Source organism: Geotrypetes seraphini, chromosome 4 (genome assembly GCF_902459505.1).
Source record: "Geotrypetes seraphini chromosome 4, aGeoSer1.1, whole genome shotgun sequence".
Lineage (NCBI taxonomy): Eukaryota > Metazoa > Chordata > Amphibia > Gymnophiona > Dermophiidae > Geotrypetes > Geotrypetes seraphini.
In genome coordinates, this window is record NC_047087.1 from 116,137,981 (window position 1) to 116,149,926 (window position 11,946).

Here is an 11,946-nt window from a genome sequence, read left to right on the forward strand (position 1 = left end):
AATATATACATAATTTGAAATGTCTACATTGCGTCTAGTAGGCCTTCATGCCTGTCTCCTTGTAAACACATTAGTGCCACCCCATTCTGAGAGAAATAACCTTTCATCCTCCTTACCAAATACATCCTTCCCCAGCTACCAGCCCTATCTGGCTCCTCCCAGACCAGCCTAGCTATACATGGACGATAAAGGAGGGAGCAAGGGGCCATCACACCTTAAGCAGACCAGAGCTCCCATTAAGCAGCAAATATATGGGGCTGATGTAGGAAACCACTACAAGCAGAAATGCATGATTATTCACGAGGTGTATGCACACATTAATGGCTGCATAATTTATTCATTTGAAGATTTGCAATGCCGCCTTTAACTGTAGCACAGAGCAAGGCAGTTTACAATCTAAAACAATAAAATACATTTAAAAAAAATAGAACTATGGTATAATTTTTCAGATAGGAAATAAGCAGTCAATCAGCAATCATACCATGAATAGTGACAATACAAAAATAAAAACATAAGTTAATACAGGAAATATTGATGAAAGGAGTCTGGGTTCCCCTCCTTTAAAAAAAGCCTGTTCAAATAACCAGATTTTTATAGCAGATTTGAACTTTTGTAGAGGGAGGGAGTTCAATGAAAATGGTGCAATAAAGAAAAAGGCACTGCGGCAAGATGATTCAAGGGATGCGAAGCGCGGCGACGGCAACATCAAGCGGTGGTTGTTAATGGAATGCAGAAATCTGAAATGCTTTGAAAGTAAAAAAAGAATCTTGAATAAGAAAGGGGTTCACCGCGACAGTTAACTCACATGATATTGTAATGGGTAAGACACTGCCCAGGCCCCATAACCCTTTCTCCCTACCGGATTCACACAGAAGATGCTGCAGGATGAGTTTAGAGCTGGGTAGGGGAGAGGGAGAGGAATACCCAGGGTGGGATCTCCTAGATTGGGAAGGATTTTTCCCTAAGCTGCAGAAGTCCAGGGCTGACAGAGCAAATAGCAGCCCTTAAGGGAGAGAAGAGGTCCCTTTAAGACTTGGACAGGAAAGAGATTCATAGAGAGGATTCCAGCAAGCTGTGCTCCCAGGGCCAAACCTGGGGAGATTAGGGGGGGGGGGAAAGAGTGATTAAAAGCTCTAGTGAGAGGAGTGGCTGGCATTTCAGGTTGTCCATTCCCAGGACAAGGTCTCTGAAAAGGAATACATGGGATTGTACATTTACAGGGCAAGAGGGTCCATGAAAGTGAGGTATGATGAGCCCAGGAAGTGAGTGTGGAGTCTGGTGAAACCAGGTTTTCTCTGCAGACGTGGGGGGAAAGAGTGATTAAAAGCTCTAGTGAGAGGAGTTGGCTGGCATTTCAGGTTGTCCATTCCCAGGACAAGGTCTCTGAAAAGGAATACATGGGATTGTACATTTACAGGGCAAGAGGGTCCATGAAAGTGAGGTATGATGAGCCCAGGAAGTGAGTGTGGAGTCTGGTGAAACCAGGTTTTCTCTGCAGACTTGGGGGGAAAGAGTGATTAAAAGCTCTAGTGAGAGGAGTGGCTGGCATTTCAGGTTGTCCATTCCCAGGACAAGGTCTCTGAAAAGGAATACATGGGATTGTACATTTACAGGGCAAGAGGGTCCATGAAAGTGAGGTATGATGAGCCCAGGAAGTGAGTGTGGAGTCTGGTGAAACCAGGTTTTCTCTGCAGACTTGGGGGGAAAGAGTGATTAAAAGCTCTAGTGAGAGGAGTTGGCTGGCATTTCAGGTTGTCCATTCCCAGGACAAGGTCTCTGAAAAGGAATACATGGGATTGTACATTTACAGGGCAAGAGGGTCCATGAAAGTGAGGTATGATGAGCCCAGGAAGTGAGTGTGGAGTCTGGTGAAACCAGGTTTTCTCTGCAGACTTGGGGGGAAAGAGTGATTAAAAGCTCTAGTGAGAGGAGTTGGCTGGCATTTCAGGTTGTCCATTCCCAGGACAAGGTCTCTGAAAAGGAATACATGGGATTGTACATTTACAGAGCAAGAGGGTCCATGAAAGTGAGGTATGATGAGCCCAGGAAGTGAGTGTGGAGTCTGGTGAAACCAGGTTTTCTCTGCAGACTTGGGGGGAAAGAGTGATTAAAAGCTCTAGTGAGAGGAGTGGCTGGCATTTCAGGTTGTCCATTCCCAGGACAAGGTCTCTGAAAAGGAATACATGGGATTGTACATTTACAGGGCAAGAGGGTCCATGAAAGTGAGGTATGATGAGCCCAGGAAGTGAGTGTGGAGTCTGGTGAAACCAGGTTTTCTCTGCAGACTTGGGGGGAAAGAGTGATTAAAAGCTCTAGTGAGAGGAGTTGGCTGGCATTTCAGGTTGTCCATTCCCAGGACAAGGTCTCTGAAAAGGAATACATGGGATTGTACATTTACAGAGCAAGAGGGTCCATGAAAGTGAGGTATGATGAGCCCAGGAAGTGAGTGTGGAGTCTGGTGAAACCAGGTTTTCTCTGCAGACTTGGTTAGAAGCCACATACACTACACTCCGAGCTAAATGATTCAGCAGTGTACAAGGAACAGGTGGGGGCAGGGGGATAGTTGGAATTTGTGAGATGTGGTCTCCTTATCTCAAAAAAGATATAGCGGCACTAGTAAAGGTTCAAAGAAGAGAGACCACTAAGATGATAAAGGGGATGGAACTTCTCTCGTATGAGGAAAGACTAAAGAGTTTAGGGCTCTTCTGCTTGGAAAAGGGAAGGCTGAGGGGAGATATGATCAGAAGTCTACAAAATCGTGAGTGGTATAGAATGGGTACATGTAGATCAATTTTTTACTGCATCAAGATTTACAAAGACAAGGGGACAAAGTAATACTTTTAAAACTAATAGGAGGAAATATTTTTTCACTCAGAGAATAGTTAAGCTCTGGAATGCGTTGCCAGACATGTGGTAACAGCGGTTAACCTAGCTGGTTTTAAAAAAGGTTTGGACAAGTTCTTGGAGGAAAAGTCCACAAAGTGATGTTGAGACAGACATGGGAGAAGCTACTGCTTGCTCTGGATCCGTGGCATGGAATGCTGCTACTATCTGGGTTTTTGCCAGGTACTTGTGACCTGGATTGGCCTCCATGAAGACAGGATACTGGGCTAGATGGACCATTGGTCTGATTCAGTAAGGCTATTCTTATGTTCATATCTGTTGTACCTCTGCCATCTGGCAGCAATGAAAGAAACAAACTTCTGGAGAAAGAGAGTTCCCAAAGTTTGTGGTTCCTAACCATGAAGAGGGTGACCTGACCCGTCACAGTACACATAAGTGCACATTATATTAAAATGAATGCTAATGAGATCATTAGGTATCCCTCCACAATGCACAGAAGTAAACATGAGATTTTAATGTACGCACATGAGAAATTGTATGCACAGAACATTCTAGTTCATGAACAGATGTGTGCTAGGATTTTCATTTTCTTTGGATATGCACACAGTAGAGCCACCTTTACCGCAGAACCTTTGTGTGCATGTGTCCAGCAGACGTTTTCTAATTAAAGTATAAGTTGCTTTGACTTTGCAGCTCATTGGCCTATTTGAACACTATGGAATATTTTCATGCTAATCTCAAGGTTGACGCTGCAATGCATGACCATCGGCACATGATTCCACCATATCGATTCTTGCATCAATGCCAGAAAAAGGGAAATAAATTATTTTGGAGACTGACATATACATTTGGAAGGGTTAAGAGCGAGAAGGTTTTCCTTAAGCCAATGCAAGACTTGACTGAAGACAAGCATTCAAAGAGTTGATGGAAGTGATAATATGAGTGATACAGCAAAAGATCGGAATATTATCAGCATAGCAAAATGGAACATTTCCATTGTCTTGAATTATAGTCATCAGAGTGGCAAGAAAAATATTAAATAGCAAGGGGCCTACTATGGATCCTTGAGGAATCCCTAAGACAAGATCAGCAATAATTATACAAGATCTGTTAGAAGTAACTTGATAAGCTCTGTCTGAAAGTTAACTTCTGAACCAAGATAGAACTATCCCTGTAAAACCAATAGCATGGAGCCACTGGATGAGAAGGGAATAGTCCACAAATTTGAAGGCTGAGGACAGATCTAAAGAAACAAGAACTACAGAATGATGAGCATCCAAAGATGCACAAATTGAGTTGTTAAGCGCTTATAAAATAGTTTCAGTGCTACTTGGATGATAAAAACCCATTTGAATTAGGTGAAGACTACTGGTTGACTCTATTTGCTGAGAGAGTTTTTGGAAAACCACGTTCTTTGGAATTTCTCCCCCCCCCAAAAAAAATAAATAAATAAATGGTAGGTTAGAAGCTGGTTGAAAAGTACTAGCTTAAGAAAGATTCATGTGCGGTTTCTTTTTTTAAAACTTTATTAATTTTTAAAACTGAAGAAAAAGTGCATACAAATAAACATACAGATGTAAACAATTAATAACACTTACAATTGCATAAATATAAAAAAACAAAACACCTTACACTCTCCCCCATCCCTCCCCTCCCCCCCATCTGGATGTGTGTGGAAAAATAAAAAAATCCAAAAATTAATGATCGTTTCAATTAACCAGTCTACAATTTAATAAATGTTTCCATTGGACCCCAGACTTCTTTGAATTTTTTATTATTTCCCATTTGTTCTGCATACATTCTCTCATACCTATAATATAAGCACGTTTCCCTTTTTCCTTTTGATAGGATGATTGAGTCCATTTATGTTTAATTAGAATAATTTTAAAGCCATTTCCTTTTATATATAGGTACTATCAAATGGAAATATAACCTCCATTTTGACAAAATGATAACTAATTTTCCCACAAACATCCGGAATCCTAAACTACCCCCCCCTCCCCATGTGCGGTTTCTTGAGAAGTGGGCATACTAGTGCATGCTTTCAAAGAGGTGGCACTACCCCTTCCATAAGACTATGTTGAACTAAAGGTAGGAGTAGTGGAAACAACTGTTCAGAAAGTTTCTTGACAAGAAAAGCAGGCCAAGGGTCACGTACGGCCTCCCAAATTGGCGGCAGTAAGTGCACATGTGATCATTTCTCAAACTGGTCACACCAGTTGTGTAGTAAAGGGGGGCCAGGGGGGTGCACAGCCCCGGGTGCAGTCTTGGTGGGGGCACTGGACCTCTCCTTATCTCCACCCCCTCACTCCTTCCCCTTCCTCCTCTACCACACATATGCCTTCCCTTCCCCCTCTACCTCCAATTCTTCACTGGCATGCGCAATAGCTACATCCTGCTGCTCACGCCGGCCTCAGCTCTCCCTCTCACATTACCTCTGAGTCGAGGGACGCGGAAGTGACATAAGAGGGAGAGCAGAGGCCAGTGCGGGCAACAAGTTGTAGATGCTGCTCATGCCAAGGAAGTTAAGGAGGTATGGAGAAAGTGAAGGGGGCGTGCACATGAAGTGGGGGAACAGGGAAGGAGCAGGGAGGGCACCACCATCCCGGGCAGCTCCCACCACTCGGTCACTTGGTCATTAGTACAAGAAATACAAAAAAAGCCATTCATATGGCTGCCGAAAAAATGGCCATAGAACACGGAAAAGGGAACAGGGATTTGCATACTGCCTTTTTGTGGCTTTGGCATTTCCAAAGCTGACATTCAAAGTGGTGGGCGCTGGAGGATTAAGGGGGGTCCTTTTACTAAGGCGCTTTAGCCGTTTTAGCATGTGCTACACACTAACACGCCCATTATAGTCTATGGATGCGTCAGCGTGCAGTGCGAGCTAATATTTAGTGCACGCTAAAATGACTAGCACGCCTTAGCAAAAGGACCCCCAAAGTGACTTGTCCAGGGTCACAAGAAGCAGCACCAGAATTTGATATCACAACCACTGGGTGCAGAGGCAGCAGCTCAACCAGTGAGCCACAGCCCATAATGGTGTTCTAAGGCCATTTTTTTTAATGCAGCTTAGTAAAAAGGCCCCTAGGGCTTTTTTTTTTTTTTTTCCTCAATCTGTGCCAATGGGAATTCAAGTGTACTAAATTCATTTTTTAATTTGCAAACAGATTAAGCAGACCTATTTAACCCCAAGATGCCCTGGAATTTGGGGTCAGATTCTATAAATGGTGCCTAAGCACATCGCGGACAACGCTCAGCATGGCTGTCAATCAGCCACTAAATGCCGTTTATAGAATCCTGCCTAGCGGTACCTAGACACTGCTTAGCTGTCATATGATGTCCTAAAGTAAGGCTCCTGTATATTAGGCCAGGTTTTATTGGGCTTAATTTACAGGCACCTAACTTGGACACCTAGTGACACCTCAGTCAACTACATCTATTTTCCGCCCCCTAACCACGCCTACTTGGCATTAGGTGTCAGAGTGCGCCTCCACTCATCACTACATGTCCTAAGAGTTCGGTGTCAATCTCTCAATTGGTAATTTAAAAATTTGTTTTGATTAGCTGATAACCGGCGTAGAATACCATGCCATTTAAGCCAATTTTTTTTTTTTTAAAGTTGTGTGTGGATCCCACAGTTAGGCGTCGCCGGGCGGCCACAATTAAGATGCCTAGAGCACCTAACATAGGCATCCTTTATAAAATCTGGTCCTTTGTAACCAAGATGGTAATGGATTACACTGTTTTTCTTATTTTGTTTTAACCAGCTTCTCTAGCTAATGGATATTAAGGTGACTAATAGGCAGATATTTCCAGCATACCCAATAATTTTGATGAATGCCTCTGACAAATGAGTGCAGTAAAGCAAAGGGTGTTTTTCACTATAGGTCAACTGGTGCAATCTTTCAAGGGATAAAAACCTTCTAAGATGTTAATTTATCTTATAAGCCTTAAAAAGGTAAGAATATACCATCAAGTTAAGCATTTACAGAATGATTAAGTTATGTCGGTATCCCCAGAGGAGACTGGAGACATTTCATATCCCAAAGCAATAAAATCCCAGCTACAGGAGATGCTTAATTCATATCCTGCAGCCTCTGCCTCCCTCTCTCTCTCTCTCTGTCGACTGGCATGGATAGATGCCATGCAACCAGACTAATTGGTGAAATGTTAATACCATTTCATCTGCCTTAGGCAGCATAAAAATATATCAGGTTGGATAATGCATCTCTCTCTCTCTTTTCACTGCATATATGACATACGGATGGATCATGAAGCATCAGCTGGACCCCTCTGTTTAAATTTTTTTTGATTGCTTGGGTGTGGCAATTTGCAAGATTGTCTTTGAACTCCCATGAGTCTTTCCCACTGAAAGCAGAAAACCTTTTGGGGGTACAGGAATGAAGAGGGGTAAATATATTAACATCTAGCAAACCTGCTCATTTCTTCCTTTGGGAGAGGGAAAAGAAAGAGGTGAAAACATTGCTAGAAATTGCATGTATCAATCCTTTGGGCATTAAGAATCATGATTAATGACATACTCATCATATAACACCTCTTTGTACTGTACATTTACTTAAACATATATTTTAAATAAATAATCTGAAATTTTTTATGGATTTTTATATAAGAATTGGCTAAAAAGTTGCTCCTTTATTTGTATTTTATGCAAGATTTATGAAAGGCATTTAATTCTATAACACATTTCATATATTATTTTATTTATCTATATAACACTCCTACAGCAAAGTGATTTTGTAAAGGTTTTTTCTCATAGGCACAAAAAAGAAGGAAGCCTTTTGAAGGCAGGGCCCATGACAAAAATCTGTGTCCCATCGGTGTTTTTAGTGTGTAACACTCTAAAATGTCATTCATTGGTAGAGAGGCAGAGGAGATGACATGGTTCCTGGCATTTCACAGTTACTTTTCTTATTCAGTTCTGCTCAAATATTTTCATCCTTACTACAGAGCATGAAAGCTCCAGAAAAAAAAGACTTTTCCCTCTTTAGATTAACCTTAAGGTAATGTCTTCTAATTTCCCTTCCTTCAACCTCCTCTATATATGACTTTTGGAGTTTTTATTTATACAAGCTTTCCTAATTTGTATCTGTGGCTATATTTTCAACTAAAAAATAAGAGGAGAGGAGAGAAATAAAAAGAGCTTGGGAGAATAGGCTGTCTGAAGCCATATACAACTATCTAGAAAACAGCCTGCAGTTTTTCTATGAATCTTGTGTCCAGTAGGCTCCAATGTGTCTGATAGTACACTTCTTCCAAGGGCTTGGCTCCTCTGGTATTCTTTACCCCCTTCTTCTGCCCTCCACCCATTTTTTTCCTGTCTCTCTATCTATTCACTGTCTCTTGCCTTCTCCCTATCCCAGTCAGCAAATTCTACCTTGACAGTCTGTGACACACCCCAGTCGCCTTAAGTGTTGCATGGAATTCAAATAAAGTGCTCCTACATGAGAGCCACATACTTGAACTGTACAGACAGGCATGCACACAGGTTTTAGAAAAATATAGAGACCAGAACCTTCTTCCCTTGCATTCAGGCTCTTCAGACTTCCCAGGTATGCATTATATAAGTTGTGCCTCAGTGTCTTTAATTCAGAAAGCAAAGAAGCTTCAGTAAGAAAGGGTGGAACTGGGCTGCATGGTCTTTGTTCAAATTAGATCTTCTCGGTGCTGTTTTTACCTTGAAAATACATCCGCCAACTATTGCTGCAGTGCAGGAACCTATACAGATAAATGAGCTGGCTTCCAACAGGTACCCCACTGGGTTTTCCATCCCTGTTCAACATTAACAGGGTGGGGTCGAGCCTTTGCCAGCTGGTGAGCAATTATTCAGAGTGCTTGCTTTAAGGCTAGTTTGATTTTTGTTTTTTCCCGTCTAATAGCTTTTGCTGTTTATTAATGATTGCTTTCCTCAATAAAATAGCAGTCTTTTAGACCCAATTATTTCCTGAAGCACCAACACTTGATTCAAATGCACACGGCGGACAAAAAGGAAGTGAGGCATTCTGCTGTCCCTATTGCATGCACAGCTCTCCATAAGCACAAAACCGACAAAGAAACCCCACAGAAAACTCGGTGTCAAGTTTCTTTTCTGCACAGGTAGAAGGATTCGCCAGCGTTAAAACGGAGAGACTCTCCTCCGCCTGCATTTTCACATCCCTCAGCCACACACCCATCACCCTCAAAAACCACAGGCAGGCACTCGCAATGCTTTTAACTGGAGCTCTCAGCCCCTTTAGAACAAGATGGATTGCAATTTTTACCCATCCACATCCAGCAAAGCCAATAAAAAGACAAAAGGTAATGAATAAAAATTCTGTTTCTTTGGAAGATTCATAAATCTAGTTACAGAACGACAGAGAGGAACAGAACGGCGCTTTAGCTCTGAAAAAGGATCCCCCCGGCATCATCCCCTCCCCAAGCTTGCAGCTCCTCAGCAGAGACAATCCAGAAATCATCTACCTGTTTTGTTCTTCTCATACAGCACAGCATGATCGGTAGCGTTCCCTTCCTTTCTTCTTCCTTCCTTGCTTCCTCCTCACACTCTCCCTTTCTGATTCCCCCCGCTCCACGCCTTTCTTCTCTCTCTCTCTCTCACTCTCTTTCACACGCACACACACATGCACACACACATACGCCGGGGCAGTTAACAGCAACTGTAAGGTCCGCTGCCTGCGCTCATCACACATTCAAACTCTCTCTCTCTCTCTCTCTCTCTCCAAGACTTGTTCACTAGCTCTCAATGACTGCTCCCCTTCTTTTCTCCCCCCTCCTCCATACCCACACATATTCTAGATAGCCACCCACTCCCAGTCCCCTGCTAGCCTCATGAATATTTAAAAGCCTACAATCTAGACCAATTGATGTTCCCACTGTATGCACTAAAACTAAAGGGCAGGGACATTCTATCCCTCCCCCTCTTTTTTTGCCAGTTTACTCCTTTAACATTAAACCAATGGAAACACAAAACCATTAAGTGCAGACACCATAGTTAATTAAAAGCCCTAGAGCCCGTCTCGACAGGTGACTAACGCGGAGCTGGGAGGCCCGCAAGGTCGCCTGTCGAGGGTGGATGTGAGCGTGGGGAGCGCGGTTAGTTAGGAGGGCAGTTAGGGAGAGTAGAGGGGGATCTTTCCCGCTGAGGGAAAGGCTCCAGATTGGCGGGAGGCTGCGGTTGAAGGGGGGTGATGGGAGGGGGTACTTAAGGGGAACTCTCGGAGGATCCAAACGGTTACCTGGTCCTCTGAGGCAGCTTTGAGCATTCGGCAGGGGGGTCTGGTGCAAGGACAAGGGTCTGCGGGCTGGGAGCGGTGGAGTGGCCCCCTGGGGAGTGAGGAGAGTGTTTAGGGGGAGGCACTGACTTAGAGGGCCTTGCCTCGACATCAGGGCTGGGTGGGGACAGCCAGCGGATTTTCCTAGCTGGTGGTCACTGTGGATGGCGGTACCTTGGGGTGCCACTTGGGGGCCTGGCCCTTGGTCAATGGCTGCACCTCCATTTTATGGGGCAGTTCCTCCCCTATCCTTGGGCCTTGGTGCAGTGGGGAGGGAACAGGTTGGGTTGGGGAGCGACAACAGACTGGAGGCAGGGATTTCATCCCACGGGCTTAATTTACCCTCATGCTGTACAGGTTGCTGGCCCCCACAGATTTTTCCCCACAGGAGCCACCGGACCAGAGAGAGTGGAAGGTACGCCAGCTGATGGTGCGTCTGGGAGTGGAGAGGCGAAACCAGAGTTGAGTGGAGTCCAGGTGCCTGCATCAGAGGTTAGCCGTCGTCCAGCTATGGTGGCTGCTGCAGATGGCGCCACTGCAGATGTCAACAGCAGTAGTAGTGCTGGAGGAGTCCGGACTACGGGTAAAAAGGCCATAGGGGCCAGGGCCTGAGGAAAGAGGGTTAGGAAGAAGTGGAAGGGTAGGCACGGTCGTTGGGGTCAGGACTTTTCTTCTTCCTCTTCTACGTCTCTAACCTCTTCCTCCTCGTCTACCTCTTCCTCTGGCTCGCCTCATCGGGTGGGAGGGATGCTGCAGACACAGGAGGGAGATGGTAGGGGAGTTCCAGCGCTAGTAGTATTTTCGGAGCTGTGGGAGAAAGTGCCCCAGTCGTTGCGCCATAAAATTAATAAGCGGGCTTGCATGGAAATTTTCCGCCTCCTGAAGGGCTGGATTCGTAGAGGGAAGAAAAAGAGCAAAAAAAAGGGAGTGAAAGCGGAGGTGGGGCCGGTTTCCTGCAACGTAGTGAACTGGATGGGCGTGTTTTTACAGTTGGCCAGCATGTGGGGGTGGGAGCGACTACAGGATTACAGCCTGCTGCTGGCATAGGCGGACTCCATCCTGGATGCCTATCATCGTTTTGGAGATTGGGCTTGGCTCAACTACAATGAGGCATTCCGGGACGAGATGGAGGAGAACAGTTACATGTCATGAGGTACTCAGGACATTAACTTGTGGCTCACCCACATGGCGAAGCCGGAAGGTGTGGGGGTGGAAGGTCCCGGGAAGGCTGCTATTCCGAGCTCAGGGAGGGTGCATTCCTTTTCGCCCTTCCGGGGGGCAAGGGGGGTCAGGCGCTTGAAGCGGTCCCGGGCTCTGCTGACAATTTAACAAGTCTATCTGCACCTTCACTGACTCACTTTCAGCATACCTGTTCCTTGTATGGACAAGGACACTTGTCTCTCAAATAACCCAAGAAAGGGGTGACCGGGGTATCCCAATGGCAGGCTAAGTGAGGGTGGGGAGGTGGGGTTGCCCATCCCCGATACGGGTGGCAGCTCTTCAGAACATAAGAACATAAGCAGTGCCTCTGCTTGGTCAGACCAGAGGTCCATCATGTCCAGCAGTCCGCTCATGCGGCGGCCCATCAGGTCCAGGACCTGCATATTAATCCTCTATCTATACCCTTCAATCCCCTTTTCCTTCAGGAAAACATCTAATCCTTTCTTGAAACCCAATACCGTACTCTGTCCTACCACGCCCTCTGGAAGCACATTCCAGGTGTCCACCACCCTTTGGGTGAAGAAGAACTTCCTAGCATTGGTTGTGAATCTGTCTCCTCTTAATTTATCCGAATGCCCTCTCTTTCTTGTAG

The 11,946-nt window shown here is 44.8% G+C and overlaps 1 protein-coding gene across 1 annotated transcript in view; it reads right to left on the reverse strand.

Moving 5' to 3' along the window:
- GAP43 (growth associated protein 43) overlaps positions 1 to 9,561 on the reverse strand; it is a 198,538-nt gene extending 188,977 nt beyond the window's left edge. The window contains exon 1 of the mRNA XM_033940143.1: positions 9,325 to 9,561. Within this exon, the coding sequence (XP_033796034.1) occupies positions 9,325 to 9,354 (30 nt within the window). The 5' untranslated portion in view covers positions 9,355 to 9,561. The remainder of the gene's footprint in view (positions 1 to 9,324) is intronic.
- Positions 9,562 to 11,946: the final 2,385 nt, after the last annotated feature.